Genomic DNA, 21,450 nt, shown 5'->3' with positions numbered 1-21,450 from the left:
TATAAATGTAATTAACTATGTTAGCACAACTTGCTTCAATACTCTAATCTAGATTTACTATCATCCACTTAACGATAAAGACAATTATTATTAGCAATCCGCATTAGCTCTCTATATTATAATATTATTCGCAAAGATCCTGAAATAAATAATAAAGCTTTGATTTGTTGCATTCGTGAAGATGAAAATGGAAACCATACGTTATCTACATTTTTTTATTTAAATTTGAACTATAGATTCGAGTTCGATCAACAAAGTTTCGTATATGCATGTTTTAAAACGGACTTGTGCTATTTGACAGACGTATTATTTATTACTATTTTTTTGCTAATTATTGTTTTCAAGGTCAATTTGTAAAATACCTCTCAAATAGTTTGCAAGCTATCTATGAATGATATCGTGCCAGTAAATAACCTAAAACTAAACGAAATCGCAGAATAGCTAGCTCGACGGAAAAAAAATAAAGTGCAGTCAGAAAGTCCGCAAGACTGTAATTTGCTTGGTAGAATGCTAAATTATGAACGATATTACGTATAAAACCGGTATGAGAATGTCGAGGGTGCAGTTCGATTTGTCAAGCGACCAATCGGCCGTACGACCAAAGCCGAGTGGCTTTTCGATTTAAAATTCATGATCCTGTCTTGACTGTTGCCGATTGGCGAGTTACTCAGCGACTTTTGAATTATTCGCAGCCGGTATTAATGATCAGCCCTATAGCTTGGCGAACATCTACGTCGCCCACGCGCACCTCTCACTGGCAAATTGCATTAGTTCGTTTCGAGCGCAAGCGACCCAACTACAATTACTGTAATTTAAAGTTACCCCGTGCCCCGTCGAATAATTGGCTTGTCTTCCTCTCCATTCGGAGATCCATTTTAATTTTTTTCTTTTACCGCCGCGCCGAGAAAACTCATTTTGTCTTCGATTTTAGCAAAATCAGAGAACTTTGACGTAGGAAATACTCATTCAAAAGTAATAACCGAGCTGCTTAAACTTAAGTTGAATCCGCTGGAAATGCAAATGTCAATAGCTACGTGACTGTTGAAATAACTGCAATAAAAAGTGAATTGAAAATAAGCTGACTGGTAAGTTTGTGGTACATAAGGAAAGTTAAAAGTAGCTCGTGTCGTAAACTTGTGCACTACTGCAGCTCTAAACTTACACGTGTTTTGCACTCGGGAAGAGAACAAGCTACAAAATCTATTCCCCGACATTCTGTCGTGCGCGCGCCTACTGGACATAATCTTGAGTATCTGTAGATTCTGAAAGTCGGAGTATCAAGGAGACGAGCATCTTCCGAGTGGTGAATTTCGGTACCGAGAATTTCTGTACCATTTGTCTCTCTTTGTCCGACAATCTGAGAAATAATTTGGTACTTTAGGCAAGACTTTTAACGGTACCTTGATGTATAGCGCCAATGCGTATCACGCTGTAAGGAAGTATAAGTTCACTGCTCGTGTTTTAGTGCAAACACGCGTCGCACGAAAAGGCGCTTCCAGCGCTACTTTTACGGCTACGATAAATTTCATCTGCACGAACTAACTGCTCTATTACACCGACATTCACTTATTCGCCTTGAACAATCATATGTACGGAGCTTGAAACTTATCGCTTCGTGACCATATACTCAAGATGCTGCTACTGCTCTTACTCTATCGCAAATTGCTCCGCCGGTACGCCGATTAATATATTATCCAACGCAGTTACTGCTGGAAAATAATTCGATTGTTTGAAGAGCGAAATCGTATTTGACGTAAAGCCCGCGAGTTATGCATGGTGAAATTTTATGATCGACGCCGTTTTGCGAGCTTTAAACAAAGTTTTAAAGTGTAATAAAGCAAGTTTATCTTCGAGTTATGTACAGTTCCTTGCGAACGTTGATCGATGAAAAATCTCCTAAATAGATCGGAGCTTTCTTTGTAAAGTCTACTACATTAGGCTTAACTGGCAAGTCGAACAATCTTTTCTTCAACCTTTTTATTGACGAGGTAATAAACGACGCGGATCAATGAATACACCACTAAAGCCATAGAAGCATTACCGACAACTTTGCGAAACGAGGTCGAGAATAGATTCTGAGGACACAAACATGTCCGTACGTAGATCACGTCAGGGAAAGATATAATCGATACTTTAAATTTATCAAGTTCTGATCGTCGTCAAAAAGCGTGCAAACGTCTGAACGTGAACGGAATTGAAAGTAGCGTGGTGGAAGGGAGGACCAGCGGATAGTGAGATAGCTGGCAAGACGAAGAGCATGCAGTGTAGTGAAGTTTAAGGATGCTTGGCAAATTGGACGTCGAACAAACGGCAATGAATCACGAGAATCAGCGGGCAGCAGTGCAAAGCCAAGTTTACCCGGGAGCTCGGCTAAGCTTGAGGTGAGCCGGTTGGGTTTGAGTGAAAATAAACTCGAGCCACCTGCGCAAAATACTGCAAGTATAGCACGGCACGGGATATGCGAACGAAACGCAAGAGGCAGGTAGGAAGGAAGGAAGGAAGGAAGGAAAGCAGGCAGGCGCGTGGCTTTTGGTACAGTCCCTTGCTGGCCCAGAGCGAGCGGAGATTGATCAGTAAAGCCAGAACCGGTCTGGCATCAGAGCATTTCATAAACCATTCGTTATCGCTTGGCTAATGTCAGTAGCCTATATCGCTCACACGCGCGATATCTCTGACTCGAGAAACATTACAGCGCCAGTTACCGGACTAGCCGCACATATCTACTTTTTTCAACGCAACAAGTTTCGCACTTACATCACCTTCGCTTATAGTTAATTCCCTTCCAAGGCTACTTGTTTCTTATTGTTTGCAATCTGCCTTTCGATCTAACTATATTGAACGATATAGGCCTTTTTATCTACCTTAACTTTTATATCGTAAAGTTGGCACTTGTTGCTGATCTGCTTTTCTTTATATATATATATATATATATATATATATATATATATATATATATATATATATATATATGTATATATTCGTATCAAGATTTTTCCTACGTTTTGATCTACTATCGTACGACCTCTAAAGATATTAGTCCGGGCACTAACAGAGGGTTCCCGTAGCTACTTCCGATCCCCCTCGGAAAATTTGTTCATTTTTATATTTTTTGAGGTAAACGATTTTTCGAGGGTTTCTGGCCGAAAATTCATCCGTTTTTTACTTATTAACAATCTAATTATTTAAATGCGTATAATTTATCGTATTTATCGTTTATCAAATTTATACGACTTCTGATCAGTCGTATCGATAGCAAATCTTAGGAAGAACATTTTCAATCTTTCATTTTGAAAAACTCATAATTAGAACAACAGTTATGCAAAAATTAGCCAAAAAATATTATAATTATAAAATGTTTTTCATTCCATCGATCGCTACTAGGTTCGTCGCATAGCTATTGCGATTTCTAATGATTCATTATTAAGTAAATACTTGTTAATATTAATTTATTTATTGTTCTACTAGCCATTTTTAGATCTACTTGTAGGAACTCATAAGTTTTGTAATGCAATCAAAAATAATATGAACTAGGTCATTTTTCGACATTGTTGAGTCGTCATTGAGTAAGAGACTCATTAGGCATGTCAACAATTTTCAAATTTCAATCGCTATAAAACGAACCCAAACCAATGTAATTTGTATTTTGACTACTGATTTTGAACCGACATGTATTTACTTCATAATGAGTAATTGGAAGTTGCAACAGCTTTAATACTAACCGACTTTTGATCGATCGTATGAAAAAAACTTTATATTTGCAATATTTTTTGGCTAATTTGTGCATGACCTTTCTCCTAGTTGTTATTTTTTCAAAATTATAAATAGAAATGATTAGTTGTGAAATTTTCTATCGACGCATATGATCAGAAATCGTGTAGATTTGTTAAACAATAAATTATATGCTTTTAAACAATCAAATTGTTAATAAGAAAAAAATTGACGGGTTTTCGGCCAAAAGCTGTCGGAAAGTTGATTCTCCATGTCAAAACATATACGAGTATGAATGAAAAAAGTTTCCGAGAGGGATCGAAAGTGGCTCCAAGAACCTCTGCTAACGGCCGAACTATATCATGAATCAGGTCTTGCGACGATAACACACCATGTATCAATCCACGAAGAGCGTATTAATCTGACATAAAAATTAGTCGTTTGTTATACGAGGCTAAGAGAGTGGCACAAGCTCGCTGTTAATTAACTAAACTGCTCGCACGCATAGATATGACGATCACAAGGGGGAGAAAAAAGAAATTTCGCACGTAACAAGAGGTGGCAACGGCCTGGACTGCCAAGAGAAATGAGCTTCGCAGTTGATTGAGGGGAGCGAATAACAAAGATAGCGTGAACAAGTGAACGAGATATCGCAGGGGAGAAGCTAAGAGAAAATGTAACGAGCAGCTACAGCAGTTTCAGAAGAGTCAAGAGAAAAAAATTAAAGCAACAAAAAGCCACTAGATATCGAATGTAATTTACACGAGCATTCAAGCTCCATTAAACACACTGCCTGATTATCTTTGTATATACACGAGAGGGTTTAGGAGATATAATGTATGTATTCACATCGACAAGGGAGGATCTGCTAACTTTATGCCATCATTCCTTTTTTTCCGCACGCAGCTTGTGTATATATATGTACACAACTGTCAATTCATACTTGTTATCGTCACATCCCCCCAAATTCAGCCTATAAAACTTTGACATTGTTGCGTCGTTTGAATAATAGTTTGAATATTTAAAAAATCTATCAGCACACAGGTTTTGCACTATATTAATATTTACATAGGACTCATGATTGACAAAAAAACGTTTACTCTAGATGATACGAGATTTATTTCTGCGAAACTTCCATAACGATAACACACTTTTTATCGTGCTAGCATGCACGAAATAAACGAAACAAAAAAGAATTAATGTGCGATACGTAAAAGCTCTATATGCGATTCTATTTCACTGCGAAAGGGGAGGATTATCCATACGTACCAAAAGAAAGTTTTCGTTGAGTGTGCATAATATTGTTTGTCGTAAAATGCAGACACAAATCGTTCGATTGTAATATTTATAAGCACTTGTACTCAATGTCGAAACACAAACTGTTATCATTCAAACATGCAAATGTGTATTCAATTTCAGGCGCATACACAGAGTGAATCAATAAAAAGTAATTTATTTCAAAGATAAATAAGTTTTCGTGATTTACAAACATCAATGGCTCTATCCATTCATTCTCGTTTTTTTTCCTCGAATCGTCGATGGTTACGTAGTGGTACCGATTTATAACTAATATTTACGAGGTATACAACGCGAAGTTGATTTATCGGAGTGTGTAATTCGTCCACCGCAAAGTTGGTATAACACTACTTTTGCAACGGTTGAATTTCCTCGAACTTGCTGGACTTGAACAACATCAATTTTTAGATCGTCAAGCGACAAAATTTGCTAATAAAAATAATAATAAAGAAAGATATTAAGAAAAATTGAAAGTTAATGAAATCATATCTAAGCACAAGATTGAATAATTTTTTGAGTGCTCTTTCAATGCTTATTGGAAAATGAACACCTCTCGTCATCTTATTTTCTTGATTGAACGCACTGACGACATTTCAAGTCTTCACAGAATAAATGAATGAAGCATATAGCAGGGGATCGCGGATGGATGAAGATGATTGGTCGAAATCCGATGAATAATTAGTGAAGCTGCTTAAATGGCTGTTTGAAATTGGTACTTGTAGCATCAGAAGTTGATAGATGGTTTAGCGTGAACAAAGATTGATGAAGTAGCTACTAGGTGAAGAGAGTCCGCCGTGAGGAGCTCTGTAAAGTTTTGCCAATAAGCCAAGTTAATTTTGTCGTGCCTCAGTAATTAGCTCTCTGTCGCTCATGTCTCAATCTTCGCCAAAGTTTCTCGCAAGTGGGCCCTTTCTCTTTCTCTAGGGTATGCACACTGATTGCACTCAAACTTGTAGAATGGCATCGGCGGAGACGGATTTTATAGAGTTAGACGAGGTGTCCGTGTGCCTGAAAGTGAACGAGAGAGACGTAGCAATCGAGGAGATGGAGAGCGGCCGGTCTTGAAAAATAGCTAGGTAAATACAGCCCAAAGAAAACAGAGGGAGGGAGGGAGGGAGGGAGGGCGAACAAGAAAGAGAAGTGGTTGCTGCTGCTGGAGCGGACCAAGCAATAGATCTTGGGGAGAGCACGTGCACGCCTTCGCGTGGAATAGTTTGGCCAAGTGAAAATGGCATCAAAGCGATCCTTCAAAGCCACGTTTACGTTGACAGTATCCGACTGAAATAATGATAAATTTCGTTGTCAACAGAAAATATACATTTTCGTCGAGCAGCCGTCACGGTCGCGAATGAGCGGCAAGGCAGCTCGTTTCTCAGTCGTGTCACCTCGTCTAGCATTTGAAAGGGTTACATAAAGGATACATTAGTCGTATACAGCAGGGAAACACGGAGGAAGGGAGAGATTATTGCGCAATATCGCTAAGTAGACTTTAGTTTTGAGGTAGGAAGCCGCACGGAATCAAGCGGAACTATCTCTCCGCGGCAGAAGTTGTAAGGCAAGCAAAGCCCGCGGATGGCGGAAGGCAGCTGCAGATGCAATTCAAAAATTGGCGCGTCGGCGCGTCGGCGCGTGGTTGCTCGGCTCGAACGCACCTGTAGGGCTCGCGAGTGCGCGCACTAGCGCAGGTTATATATTTAATAAAGGAAGGAGTCTGGTTGTCATGGCAACAACTGGCGAGGTGAACAGGCACGCGGCGTATTGATTCTCACCCCACCTGAATTCAGGTCAGCCCCTGACTAAACACCTTTGCTCTGGCTGCCGGTGTATGTCTGCGTATCTTCGTCTGTGTATTATACGCTCGAAAACGCCTCTTTTTCTCTTCGACTCTATTCTCGACGACTCCCGCACGATACCACCGCACTAGCGCACGTGCTAAACGCCGTAGCGACATTCTCACCCCAACTAACACGAGTTAACACGTTGCTACGACTTACATTCACGAGTCGATTTACTTCCGCCTTTAATACCTACTGCTCGATAACAACGTACCTGTAGCGTTTCATTGCTGGAGAGATCGTTGACAGATTTCTCGGTTCCGGGATGATACTCCTCTCACGTGCCAGGCGTTCAATTACAGATATCAAACTATGCGCGATCTTTCAAAAAAAGATTTTTCTTAGCATCTTGCAGCCGAATTCGTATACTCATACTGATTTCATACAGTCAACGCATTATTCGCAGTCACGTATTATTCTTATTTTTTCACATTTCCTATTATAAAACTTCTACTTATTAACAGTAACGAGTAAGAGTTTCTCTTCTTCGACAATTTCATTAAGACAAACTTTCAAGTTCTGTAAAAAGAGAACGTCAATAATGTAAAAGCTGTAAGAAATGTATGAACGTCTAGCACTACAGTATTCCGATTGTGCATGTGCATGATAGCATAGTAGGTAGTGATAGGTACCGACAAAAGACAAAGAGAAAGCTAGCTATAATGCCAGCTTTGTCAAATCGCTGTCCAATCTGCCAAGCACTCTTGCAAATTATCGATGAAGCAGATATCAAGTAATATTTAATAAAATAACAAAACTTTGTTCAAAGGAATTGGAATTCATAAAATTTTAAATTGACTAATTTACTAATTGACTAGTTATTAGCTCTACAAAAGATAATGAGTAACGAATTCGATACCATTATCGAAGAAGTGTAAAAAGTAATAACGCTTCCAGTTGAGCTTCAATATTTGCAAAAGTTGTAAACATAGATTTTATTCTTTTATTTTCATCATATTGTATTGAACATGCATTTTCAAACATACCTTCGCATTATTGCATTAAGAAGTTTTGCAGGCAGCGTTACACATGGAAAATATACGACCAACTATCTGATTCATAGAATTTGTGTTAATAATAAATTTTTCATTGTTTATACAAGAATGGTTGATTAAAAATAAAAGTGATAATGAACTATTATATGTTACTTTAACAAAACGCTAGATCTTAAAGTAAATATACAGGATAATAAAAAAATCAGAAATATAGACGTTCAAAGCGCCATTGGTATAATAAAAATATGTTACATGAAAGTAGAAAGCTATCAGTAATTCTAAATCGATGATGGTGATAGGACGGATAATAAGGAAAGCTGCCTCTACCTTTTAAAAAAATTTATGAGAACTGTCATTAAAAGTTTTTAGATTAAAGGGTATAAAAAATCGTTAATTTTTAATTTATTCCATGGAAGAATAAAACAAGTTTTTATAAACCTGACAAAATTATGATTTATCAGATTTGTCCTAGAAATTTATAGTTATATTATTGCAGTTATTAAGAATTAATGTAATGAATTTTGTTCGATTGTAGATATGTTTCCTATTCATTATAGATCTTTATACATGTTTGATGTTGGAAGCAATAAATTCAAACTAATGAATTTTATCGCTCATAGATCTTTCGGCACATTATCACTGTATATAGTTGAATCATTATCCGAACCCATTTTCAAAGCTTACAAAAAAATTGGAAAAATGACTCTCGCTAGTGTGTAAATTGTCTACCACGAATAACAATGAGCTCACGAAAATGACCAACGGTGGTCATGAATTCATTTCTGAAAATGGTATATTTGCAGATGAGTGCAAGAATAATTTATGTCGAGCTTGGAAAAACCCAAAATAACGTGACCGTAATGTTACCTGTCTTTTTTACATATATCTCGTGATTCTTTCCACACGCTGAGCCTAGCGGGAATTGAGAGCTTTCCGCACGGAAAAGCGTGCGGAAATTAGTACGTTAGCTAACTAGTGCAGAAAAGTAGATTCTTGTCTCGTGTGAGGCTTAAATCCGAGCGTAGCGAGACGTGATAACATTTCAGCTACGATATTGAAAAAAAAACATGTAGAAAGTGCGAATTTTAGCGCACGCTTGGTGAAAAACGTGCGCTCACATTCGTGCTTTTCACACGTTGATTTAATAGATACCGTATTTTTTAAATACCGTAATAGAAGGTCAGGTATGATTAACAATGATTACATCATTTAATACAAGCCTCACTTACGAAAATGTGTATAGCGCTTCGCGTGCGAATCACGTTGATTATATAATAATACTAGTACACGGAATTGAGGTGGCGCTTGGTTACATTAATAGAATTCAAGTCTCGCATGAAATTCAATGACTTTTAGTCACATTACGTGAGTGATTGCACTTAATACATCAAAGTCAACAAAATTGCTTTGAAAAATTTTCGTTAACTTGTACAAATGCTTGTGACGTTTGTTATAACAGAAGAAAAAGTGGATGGTGCAAAAACTTTACGAAATTGTAAAATTAATTCTACTAAAGTAATTTTTGAAATTCTGGATTACTGCGAGAGGATATTCATTAAATCAGTCACCAATAGCATGTAAGAACGAAGGTCAATGGGGCAAAAGTTGGGGTATTAGCTCATAAAAGTCTTTACGGGAGACAAAGTTTTAGATAGCAGCAGGTGGCGCTTCGTTGTTCAACATCCAAAGATGGATAAGCAACTGGCGATAAACGTTACGGCGTTGATTAGCAAATAAATTGGACCAATCGAATATTTCTGTTTGATTTTCTGCTTTGTGTCCTCAGATTAGTAACAAGGCAGGGGAGAAAGCAAAGCGAAAATGAGAAACGGTATGAGGCTTATGACTTATGATGCAATTTTACATAAGATTTTTGCAAGCACAATGTTGCTTGTAGTTAATTAATAAACGTGTAAAAGTTGATTGACACATGTACAAAGAGATGAAGAAATATTTTCCCAATGTAGCCTACACTCCGCGATCGACTTTGAACAATGCACGTGTAGTAATAATGATAATAATGTAAAAAGTAATTTCGTAGCCGTCAAATACAATAATCTAATTGCAAATATGGATTTCGCGGGTGGAAAGGCCAGCGTTGAGTTAGCACCAACGTTAGTTGAACTAATGAACATAGCTCGATTATGTAGCAACGATTATTGTGCGCACGCGTCTCTTATAGCGCGTTAACTATCTAGATCATATTTATATGCGAGCCAACCACGTATGCATACAACAATGTGTACACACTAGTACTAGTGTATACCTTCGTGACGCGTCAGTAGCTCGAGTTAACCATGTTGAAGTCCCGTAGATAGCGAAAATCGATGATCGAGTACCTCCCTCCTCTCAGCCATGTGTACGAAAGCACAATCACCACATTTACTGGACTTTCGTTCAACTTCACTTTGCTTGTTTGTCCAATCATCACGGCTATTACTTCAATTAAAACTCGATTGCTCCGAGAAAGCAAACTTGATTTTTTCTATACTTGAATTATTCCGAAAGATAAGTTTTTTTACAAGAAAACGTGATATCATTATGTCCATCGGTATTAAAATATGTAACAGGTAGCTTATGGAGCGTTATTAAAAATCAGTCATTTCAGTGAAATATAGGTAGGAGAAAGAGATAGAGTGACACGAAGAAATTGAAAAAGGAATCAAGTTATCTGCAAGAGTTTTAACGGTTGAGTGTTGGCCACGAAAGATCTTCGGAAGCACTTACTTTCAAAGAGAGAAAATAAATAGATAGAGAAAAATTATATCGAACAGTCGAATCCACCAAGAGATATAGTAGTGTTTGCGCGAGCGCGAATCCACACATTGCTGTTTTAGCGAGTAGAGTTCTTTTAGCTTATCATCAATGGGCAGAACTGCGAGCGCATTTCTTTATTGAGAGTGCTATTTCGGTGAAATTTATCGAACGTCGTGCACTCGGGCAATCGTGCCAAGATGCCTTTTTTATCGATACGAGCCATCGACCTGTTTTTGGCTGCTCTCGCGAAAAGAACACGAACCAAGATCGTACATCCCGATGCTTGCAGTTGGGCTCGCTCAAGCCTTGGACCCAAGCCGCGACGTTTTGTCGCGCCAAAATGCAACGCAGCACCGATCATCGTTACATTTTTTTCTATTGTTTTCTTTAATTTGATCATACAAAACGATAGATGTCTGCATCTTTCGTTTATTTATAATGCATGGATATTTAACTCGTTTTATTTTAAAGCTTACAACAAATATGAGTGAACAGACATTCCAGTAGTCATCAAGTCTTTATGCTAGATATATTGCTTCTGGTAACGCGTTGGCAAGAAACGATCAGCTTGCGCTCAAAAACCAAAATAATCTCGTGTCTGAAACAATTTTTCAACTAGACACCATGCGTTTGACTTGGTGAAAATAAAATAAATTTGTGGATATACACGAGCGACTGCGGGTGTAATGAATATTTGTTGGTGTCCCAGCCTCAGGTTATTTGTATGATGCACTCGCGTGGGTCGTTCATAGAAAGCTGCGACAGAAAAACGAGAGAGAAAACGTTGAGTGTGTGGTTGTTTCGCACGGCGGTGGTAATATTTTTTTCTCTCTCGCGGCACAGACATGCACACACATAACCGCATTGTGCGCTCTCAATAGAAAAGAGAGAGAGAGAGAGAGATCAATAAATAGCAGGTAGGCTTGTTACTAGTTCTACTGATTCCTGTACGTAGTTGTACGAGATATGTGTACAGGATAGATAGCGAAAGATATGGGCTTGAGGCAGAGGCTGCGGTAGCGACCTTATAGCGATAGACGTCAATCCAGTCTCCTACAATTTCAAAGTTTTACCCGTTCGCGCCGTGGAAGGGAAGCTGACTGGTAAACCCACGGGAATAGATACCTATATATACACACGTACACATCAAACTTGAGGGGGAGGCTCTTTTCCAATGTATATTATATGTATATATATATATATATATATATATATATATATATATATATATATCGAAGAATGCACTTGGATGGAATTACACGAGGCGCCAGTCATCGGGGGAGCTGATGGCCATCGAGGACTGCCTGTCTGCCTGTTTGCCGTCATTCTATTTTCCAGGTCAAGTTCCCCTCCTCGCATATATAGATTCTACCTACGGGCTTGCTTTTCAAAAGAACTTACGAGGCGATAATAATCAAGTTCCTTTATTGATTTATTGCTTTCTGAACGTATAACAATTATCGCCGATTTTTCATCAGATCTGTTTCTCCTCGCGACTTTTCATCTCTCATTTCTATCACTTAACACCTTCTCTGCCTTAAAATAGTTTGCTATTTGAGAGATTCACTGAATTTGGCAAACACATCTGCGTATGCCGTCAATAGCTCAAACGATGGGGGGGGGGGGGGGGGGGAGGGTACATTGGCAAAGTTTGACCGAGACAGCGAGAGAGAGAGAGAGAGAGAGAGAGAGAGAGAGAGATAGAACATGTGATCGCTTTGGGGATGCCGGCAGCGCGATGTCCCGCGCGAATGTGTGAACGTACATTCCGTCGTCTATACGAGTGTAAGTACGTTTAGTTTGCATGTGCATTGCAGTATGCGGGATCAGGGGCAAACTCGAACTCCAGCCCGTCAATACCAACATCGATCCGTTTTTCTCGTTAAAAATGTTGTACGTTTTAACGATCCTTTATATAATACGCGATTGGTATGCTGCGGTATCACGCGCGAGACTCAATATCCGCGCAAGCACTTTCAACCGATCATCCCTCGATGCAATCTTACATCCCTACGCGGCTCCCGATCCTCTCCTGAGATTTTCACTAAATTTACATCTTAGCTGCACTGTACTATGCTATACTGTGTTTGATCGTTGGCTTGATTCCCTCGGTTTCTTTGGCCTTGCTTTTTCATAATCTCGAGAAACAATTTTTCCACAATCGAGTCTATGAATAGATAACATTTCAAGAGTAATCCTCAGATTTACTTCTATTTTGATATCGAATCACTATTATTGTTTAACGTATTATTTTTCAAACTTACATTGACGAGGGACTTGTTAGATAAAGTGTAACAACAGAAATCAATATTTTATTTGGTTGAATACGTCATTAATGTTTTTGTTCAATCAAAATCTTTTAACTTATTGATTTCAGTTTCCAAATTTCTACAATATATTGCTATTTGAATTTGAATACCGGTTAATTCAGTGTAATTTATTCATTATTGTGCTATATTAAATTGATTGCACTATACGGCGCAACAATACCAATTAATAAAAATCGAAAAACCAAAGTGTAGCCAATTTAATGTCTCTAATAGATTTCAATTTAAAAATGACTTTATTTGTTCTAGTTACTCATTAAGTTTAATGAAGACGATTTCTCATTTGTTGGTTAAAAATGTAATTACAGAATCTGTTTTGTTTAGAGCGATAATTCATACCTTCTCCGTGGGCAAAAATTATGTAATGCTTAATATTTAGTAATTACTTATTGAATGAATGATGAAATACCGTGAAGCCTGTCGCATTAGAAAATATTTACTTGTGATGTGAACAAAATATCCAACGTTCTAACAAGATCTTAAACACAATTAAGGTGATATTGCTCACCACCTGATGTTTACCTTCATCATTAACCTAATTATACGCTGTACAATAGATCTATTTTTGGTGAACTTTAGAACATTACTCCATAGATAACTTGGATATATCGCAATAACATTTGTAAACAAGAACGTTACGCGAAATTAAAAGCAAAAATGATTTTCGTATTTTGTAGTATCGGAGTTTGCGCAATCGTTGGGTGGTGCTTTGGAGTGTCATGGACAAAATGTCATTCGGCTGGTTGATGATTTTCGTGGACGTACAACCGACTCGAGAGGTGATGCCGGCGGGATGCGCCGCGTTTGGGACAGCCTGCTCAGGCAAGTGGAAGCTGATGCTACCGCACAGCTTGACCTTGCATCTTTGCTACAACAACAATTGTCCAGACCTGCACTCGAAGGTTGCTTTCATCGGAAAGTACAACACAGAAAGGTCAGTTTTTTTCCTTACAATCATTTTGCACTGTTTATTCGAGTTACGAAATTAAAAAACGTCGAAATTTTTTGTAGATTTCAATGCGTGTAAAAAGTGACTACATTTCCTTATATAGCTCAATAATTATACGCGAAAGGAAAAATATTCGGTCAAATATTTTAGCCAAATTTGGAAATATTGATCTATCTGCAAGTGAGATCAAAGAATCAGAAAGTGAGCATCAATATGCCATTCCAGTACACGTAATACACATTTGTTTGGCCTTGGGTATCGAGCTATAAATTCCTCCAAGTTGGTATGACATGGTAGTAGAATACGTGACCAGTGGCACTCTGCACTATCGTTTGAACGTTACTTTCGTTTACGACCTTATTTGGATTTGGAAGATTGCTGTCTATTAAAAATACAAAATGTATAATCTAATTACAAAGATATTTTAATGAACCACGGATAGAACAGTATATAAATTCCACGAGGCTAGACTATTTTACAAGTTGTCAACTTTGTGAAATCTATATAAGTACGCGTGGCGATCTTAACAACGACACTTACCTTGATGACGGCCAAAAGCTTTCTGAACTATGCTTGCTGAGCGAGTTGAACTATTACGGCTTCTCATTCTTCCGTCGCTCTCTCTCTCTCTCTCTCTGTCTCTCTCTCGTTTAAGATTTATAAATTGAGATGCAGCTTTTTTAGCTTTCTTCAGGAATAGGATTGAAGCTTACTATACCCTGCGTCTCGCTCTATAATTCGTTTCAATTCTCATAATTCCATGTGAGGTGTTGCTTTATATCGTTTAGTGGAAATTAATTTTATCAATTTCCGTTCTCTGTTTCCAATTTCGGAACTAAAGTTTGATCTATACATATAGCTATACGACAATACGTACATCGATTTTAGTGGTGTACATGCACGTACGACAAGCTGAAGGGGGATGATAGTAGCTTCATAGTCATGTTATACTTAATTGTTCAATTAAATCCATTTGACATAAAAATGTAACGTTCGAGGAATTCTGCTTCTCAAGTTCTTCACGAAACGATCGAGGGATTTGGTACCTCAAATTGTCTCTGACCCGTATCTAATTTGTAATACGTGTATCAAATTTCGACTCGCGTTAGCATACATCATTCGGAGAAATTTATGTATACCTTATATTTTTCCCATTATATACGTGTCATATGATTATAATAATAATAATAATCATCGTTTTTTATGCTGCAATTAATGTTTATGTTTTCCTTACAGTTATATACAATATAAACAATTTAATCATTGTTATCTATAATAAAATAACAGAACTTAAATATGAATTTGTTTATACTTATTATAGTTGATATTCGTTACAATACAAACGCTTGATTCGATCACAGTTTTCATTTTTCTCCTTTTTTACAATTTTCTCTTATTGCTTTTTTAAAATAAATTTCGCTTGCGTGAATACAGATATTGTCTCACAGAGCGGTTTTTTAAGGGAAATCTAAGAAGTTTGGACATATATGATTTAAATATGATTGTACAGTAATGAAATTGTTTTTTTTTTTAATTTCCGGGTATCAACCCGATAATATTTGACCTTGTAATCATAACATTCAAGCTCGAAGGTTTTGAAGCATAACTGAATGAATAGCTAAGCACAACTGAATGAATTAGGCGTATACATAGACAGGCAATTATAAAAAACAATGATAAAAATATCCAGCTATATCGTCTACCGTCGCATCGGTTATAATTTGTAGAAAATGCAATTTTCGCGATTAAAATGTGGAAAGGTAATTTAAAAAAGCAATCCGGAACAGGCACGATGAAAACTGAATTGTAAAGGCAATTTGTACTATTATTATCATTATTTGACTAGAATCAAGTAATAAAATAGAACACTGATGGTATCAAAGGTGTTCGGGCACCGCGAGGCGTTTGAGCAAGTGGTGGCAAAGTCGGAAGAAAAGCTGCAGCGCGCTCGCGCGGAGTACAAGCGCACCTACGGAGCGCTGTTGGTGACTCCAGAGCCGAGTCAAGACTCGGAGCTGAAGCGCGCCTACCTGGAGGCACACAATGCTTTCGTGCTGCAATTACGGGCCACCAACGCTATCGCTGAGCGCTATCAGTTCCACTGTCTGCCCAATTTGCTCGGCGAGGTAGCCGAGGTCTACGAGGAGCTCTGCAATCTCACCTGCAACTGCATCTCCGGCATATCAGAGGCAGCTAATGAGCGCATTAACGAGCAGGCCAGAAGGTACCAAGCACTCGCCAAGGAAGTGCGAACAATTAATCCTCAGTCGGATTTGCAGGTATAACGACGCCTTACTTCTATTATTTCTTCTTTTCTCGCATACCTTCCGCTGTCTTTCCCTCGTTTCAAATTTCCGTCTGTCTAAACGGAGACCCCACTATTGCATACATGTATATATGGGCCGCTTATATACTTCATGAGTATGCGTTTACGTTTTGGATGTTATGCACATATGCATTCAGCGTTTAAGTACGTGTGTACCATCTAATTTCCCTAATTCTGTATATAACCTGTTGCTATCTTGGTTAAGCTGTGCACAATAACAACTTTTCTAATTAAAACGTTGTTTCGTGATCGAAACTTTGACAATTAAAGTACTTCAAAATATATCTCCACATAAAACTTGATTATATTATTTAAATAATATAGTATACTGTCTACTATAATCAAGTACATAACTTTTTTTAATGCAAATTTTCTTAGATAAAATATTTAAACAATTATGCAACTTAAATAATCGGCTATTTAATAACATAATAGCTAAGCATAACTGAATGAATTAACACGAATAATGGACGAATTAATAATAATGATTCCATATGTACACTGAATGTTGGAAAAAAAACATGGTATCGGATTTATTTTCAGATTTTAGCACGAAGCCTATCGACAATAGCACAGCCACGTAAACCAGCAAAACGGTTGTTCGTGCCACTGACGCCACCCGAACAGTCAAGCAGTGATCGCATAAACAGTGTGCCTGCTTTGAGGGACGAACTTGTACCCACTGGGAGCAATAGTCTTTCCATGATCGAGGAGGATCTCCAGGTTGAAGCTGATAGACTCGCTCAGGAAATCGCTCATATACAAGATGCGCTTGACACTCTTAATCGCATGCAGCGAAAGTCAGTAATATTCGTAATATGATTGACTGCAATTGATTTGATGAACAAATAGATTCATATAAAGGATAGCTCATTAACTCTTAACTCTCGTAACGTGAATTTTTAGATTAAGTATTCATTAAGACTTATGCACTCAATAAAACTAATTGCAAATAAATTTCGCGAAACATCACGTCACGTTGTGGAAATGTGACCGTATTTGCTGATTAAATTGGTGTCAACATCACACTCTTCAACGCAAACAAAATTTCTCGCTCTACGAATTTTTTGTTGACTCGGTGACATTTACCAAAATAAAATTCTTAATTTTTTAGATTTCGCTGTAAACTTTAAAATGTTCGATCAAACTTTTATATATTTAGATACATAATATGCTCTAAAGTATGTCCCCATGTACGTGAAAAAATTTATTCATAGTAAAAAGTTGATACTATAATGAATATGAGTTTATAAAATACACGTGCCTTTTGGATAGCAAAGTTATTTAAAAAAATCCACAATTAAAATTTAATTCGTTATCACACCTAAATGACCGTGATGTACATGGTCGGATTCGTTTGGATAACCATTCATAACAGTTGCTTTATAATTCTGTTGTAGGAGTGCTGAAGGCAATCTCCACACGAAGGTAGTCGAATTACAAGAAGACATTTCAATTAAACGCTTCGATTTAGGAGTAGCGCAATTACAGTTATCAGCTATCCATGCTCAAGTAAGTATTACTAATTTTTAACTACGATTGTACATATTACAATGTATCTGATCTAGCATATATGTAATCAAGTTTATACAACATTTATTTATATAAACTTTTAATAAACTTAAAGCACTAATAAAATTGAAAGTTGACAAAAAGATATGATCTTATCGACATATATTAAAATCCATGTTATGTTTCATTAAAATAATTTTATTGTGGTTAACACAATGTTATGAACATTTGACATGATAAAAATCTTTGTTATATGGGGTTTTAAATGATAATAAGAATAATAACAACAACAACAACAACAACAACAACAACAATAATAATAATAATAATAATAATAATAATAATAATAATAATAATAAATGAAATTATAAGTCGTACATGATAAAAATATTTGGCGTTTTCGTCGATTCTCTGTTTTTCATACCAAAATAAAATTCTTTGCAACTATAGATATTGACCTAAAGTTACAATTAAAAATTGTGAATCTTATCAGTTTTTAATTAGTTTTTATCGGATCTACAACTTAATGTGGAATCCATCACCACCATCATTAATATATGACCAACTCCACCTCAAATCATGCACGCCAACGGATGGCGTATTTCGGATTCAATTAGGAATTAAATATATTGTTCTACTTACGAAATCATCGGACCCGTATTGTTTTATTTATCGATCAGTTATAGGATGCACCTAATAAATGTTATTATACATGTGCAGTGAAAATTGCATTATGTACGCTGTTTTATCTTAAAATAGCTATATTTACGTTAATTTTTGATCTATTAAACTTGTGTTGGTAGCACTTTTCAGAGAATCATTTACTCTTTCCAATGAAATTAGCAAATTTAAAAATTTTGAAAAATAACGTGGAGAATTCACTTTTTACGTAAAATTTCAAAATCGATTTTCTCAAAAATCCCATCATTATTTTTTTTTTGAAAATTAAAAAAAAAAAAAAAAAAATAGGCAATTATGAGACCTTTCAATTCATGATTATTTTTTCACGGATTTTTTTGTCATTGAGAAGGAAAAAAATTGCTAGTTGAAAAAAATTTTTTCTAGTTAAAGAAAAATTCATTTGACTGTATTTGATCGTTCATATATTATTATAGTAATATGGTTCAACCTCGTAAAAGCCTTGGTGTAGCGTATGTATGAATATTTCGAAAAAGTTACGGCGTATGTTGTTATTGTTTGTAAACATATCTAAGTAAGCGGTCTAATGAAATTCAGTGTTGCGTAAAATTTGAAGGTAGTAAGACGGATTACACAGTAACACTTTAAATGGTTTAGGAATATTGTAATTTATTTTGAATTCACACAAAGTGTCTGCTAAAAATTTTTATTCATAGATTTATGTTTATTAATAGAATTAAATGTCATAATTTTTTACAAAGGCATAAAACTTGTGTTTATAAAGCTAATAAAGTGAGATTTTTGAAACTCAATGAATTAGCTATATTAAACTTACACAGTAAATAAATATTATTTTAGGCATACCTTACTCGTCCATTCGAAAATTTTTGTAGAATTGATTAATATACTATCAAGCAGTTATCTCGTCGAACCAATCTTTTCATATCTACTCCAATACCATCACATGGAATTTTGCCGTTTTTTATTTACTTTTAACTCGTGAAAAATATTAATTTACGTTAATATAATACATTTTGTAATAACGGAATAAATTCAAAAATTCTTATATGCTTTTGGCATCAAAACTAATTTATTTTCTACGAATTAAATTAATTCTTTGATACAATAAAACTGCATACGTATTATGTTCTAAACGTTCAGATATATTAGCTAAATTCTCTCGCTCGACTCTACCGTTAATTTTTTTGTAAACTGAGAAAGGATGTATAGTATTTGATCTTTAGTATAATATACGCGGATTGAATTTCATCTTGAAATTTGCATATGTTATTTTTCAGCAAAATCCATCATTACAAATATTATTATCCATCATTACAAGCTAATTACTCAAATTCAAAATGTTGTTCTTATGAAATCACTTTCACATTTAGTTACGTAATTATGCACGCCAAATTTATTAACAAACTGCATTATCAGTTCATGAACATACTATGTTCTTTAGATAACTTAACATCAATTCATTGATACTTGTCATGCACATTATCCTACATCTTTTTAATTTGATACTATTAATTGAATTGGTTCTAAAAGAAATTAGTAATTTATTAGCTGAAAAACCAAAACCACGACATTCAAAACATGCATTATAGCTACATGCTTTGGTTAGATTTTCATATAGCATATATGTTCAAAAATTTTCATTTACGTTATTGAAATTTTATCATTGTTTTCTAAAAATTGTTAGTCCTATTTAACATTAATTTATTACTTTGATGATATATATGAATACAAACATTATGAAATCCTTGTAAATCATTTACAATGAAACAGATCGGTATGGTTTTGTTGTTGGCCAGACATGGGTCATTACCAAAGTAATTTTTTGTCTATAATCCGAATCTGAAGTCAGAATTTTCTGATCACGTCAGATTTTCGAGATATCCTGAACTGAAACAGCAAAAACAAGCAGCTGTTTAGCATATTTAAGGTTTCGTAACATTACAAAAAAAATTTTATTCAGAAAATAGATCAAACCATTAGAAAGTGCAACTTTGATCCTTTTTTAGATTTTAGTTCTTTTTTTCATTGATATGCGTTGTAAATTGAAGGATTGTAGCGATTTCGTGACAGTATTCAAATACAGCACATTGTAATGACAGATTCCTAAACTCCAATTTACTTAACTTTTGAGCTTTATAACGTGTAAGATTACAATCTCAGACCCTAGACCCCAATTTTCTTAATCCTCGAGCTCTGTAATTTGCAAGGCAAAAGTATTTTATATAACTCTAGACTCTTAAACCTTGATTTCCTTAACCGTCGAGTTATGTAACCTACAAGGCTATGTCACAGATAGGATGCTGTATGAAGAAACACGCTTGGGTACTCGGCCTTAAAAATGCAAATGGAAAGAATCCCTGTAGTAGATGGGATCACCAACGAAATGACGAAGTGTGCATGGCTATGTATACCCGGTTGTTTGCATGGTATGTAGTTGCGGTTCTCAACTCGGCAGGTACCTGTACAGTCATTAGAGATTTAAATGGGTCTCGATCCTCACCGAAGATGTTCTCGAGAATCGTACCAATACTCTCGGGGGGCAATCGGTTGGCGGGTGAAAGTATATTGCACCAATATAATTTTGTTAATTGTAGTAAAATTAATATTTTCATAGAATTGAATATTTCTGCAAAATGAATAAATCACATCACTTAATATTGCTGTTTTCAAATTTGCATTGACCAACTACTGTAATATACGTACGTTTATACTCGGGTTCATTAAACTCAAAGAGCCGATAGTTCTAGCCTAGTATGTTTTATTTTTTTGCATTCATTATTAGAGCAAGGATCAAAACTGATAAAACTTATATTTTTCGTTCCACGAGTACTTCTTTTTTATTGTCTCGATGGTGTCAAAATCGTTCTAAAATGTTCTATAATTACCTGAAGTTTGTCTCGTGAAAGGGAAAATAATTAAATTTTACAACGTTAAATCATGTAATTATTGCTTTTGTTTAAACAAGCATTTTTTATTAACTTTGAGAATGTTCATTAACCAGTTCTGAACGTAACATTTAAATGTCACAAATGTTAAAATGTATAATCTTTTCATTAAATCAATAAAGATTTCAAATTAAATTCTT

At 35.9% G+C, this 21,450-nt stretch overlaps 1 protein-coding gene across 6 annotated transcripts in view; it reads left to right on the top strand.

Annotated features, from left to right (window-relative positions):
• LOC131666226 (uncharacterized) overlaps positions 1-21,450 on the top strand; it is a 72,687-nt gene that overhangs the window by 21,656 nt on the left and 29,581 nt on the right. For all 6 annotated transcript variants that reach the window (XR_009302081.1, XM_058938734.1, XM_058938743.1 and 3 more), the window contains 4 exons: positions 13,596-13,852; positions 15,751-16,146; positions 16,737-16,993; positions 17,594-17,705. Coding sequence is in view for 5 of the 6 variants with exons in the window: in XM_058938734.1 (XP_058794717.1) it covers positions 13,596-13,852; positions 15,751-16,146; positions 16,737-16,993; positions 17,594-17,705 (1,022 nt within the window). In the remaining variant the exon portion in view is untranslated. The remainder of the gene's footprint in view (positions 1-13,595; positions 13,853-15,750; positions 16,147-16,736; positions 16,994-17,593; positions 17,706-21,450) is intronic.

Source organism: Phymastichus coffea, unplaced genomic scaffold (assembly GCF_024137745.1).
Source record: "Phymastichus coffea isolate CEN01 unplaced genomic scaffold, Cenicafe_Pcof_1.1 PCOF00003, whole genome shotgun sequence".
Classification (NCBI taxonomy): domain Eukaryota; kingdom Metazoa; phylum Arthropoda; class Insecta; order Hymenoptera; family Eulophidae; genus Phymastichus; species Phymastichus coffea.
Note: the sequence above shows the minus strand (reverse complement) of the source record. Positions and strands in the feature narration are given on the sequence as shown.